This window comes from Penaeus monodon, chromosome 27, assembly GCF_015228065.2.
Source record: "Penaeus monodon isolate SGIC_2016 chromosome 27, NSTDA_Pmon_1, whole genome shotgun sequence".
Taxonomy (NCBI): domain Eukaryota; kingdom Metazoa; phylum Arthropoda; class Malacostraca; order Decapoda; family Penaeidae; genus Penaeus; species Penaeus monodon.
The window spans coordinates 18829409-18829862 of record NC_051412.1 but is presented as its reverse complement, the minus strand read 5'-3'; the positions used below and the strand labels follow the sequence as shown (position 1 = coordinate 18829862).

Here is a 454-nt window from a genome sequence, read left to right as displayed (position 1 = left end):
CATCATGTGTGTCCCCTTTAGAAAGCAAAGTCGATGATTGGGTGTTCATAAAGTTGGACAAGGGGTTACAGTTGTGTCACAGTGGAACTAAAATTATCCCTCCCGCTCTTCAGGCACTACCCTGACAAGCACCGCCGGCAGCAACGGCTCCAGCAGTAACAAGTCGGGCAGTGGAGGCAACAGTGGCAGCTCGAGTAACCTGATTTCGGGTCTGCCAGCCAATCTCAACTTGCCGTTCAACCTGTCGCGTGAGGTGGAGATCATCCGCAAGGATTCACCAGCTTCATCATCATCCCCTGGGCCTGGCCCTCGGGACTCCCCTTCACAGGTGTCCATCTCCAAGGTGCGGACGTCCACCCCTCACATCTCACACCCATCAGCCGACCGTGTTCTCATAAAGGTTCGCACGTCACCCCTCATGCAGCCGCTGAGCCAGGCCTGTTCCAGCAATGCC

The 454-nt window shown here is 55.9% G+C and overlaps 1 protein-coding gene across 1 annotated transcript in view; it reads left to right on the top strand.

Annotated features, from left to right (window-relative positions):
- LOC119590653 (inner centromere protein A-like) overlaps positions 1 to 454 on the top strand; it is a gene marked incomplete in the record, with an annotated part of 50715 nt that overhangs the window by 29786 nt on the left and 20475 nt on the right. The window contains 1 exon segment of the mRNA XM_037939328.1: positions 114 to 400. Within this exon segment, the coding sequence (XP_037795256.1) occupies positions 114 to 400 (287 nt within the window).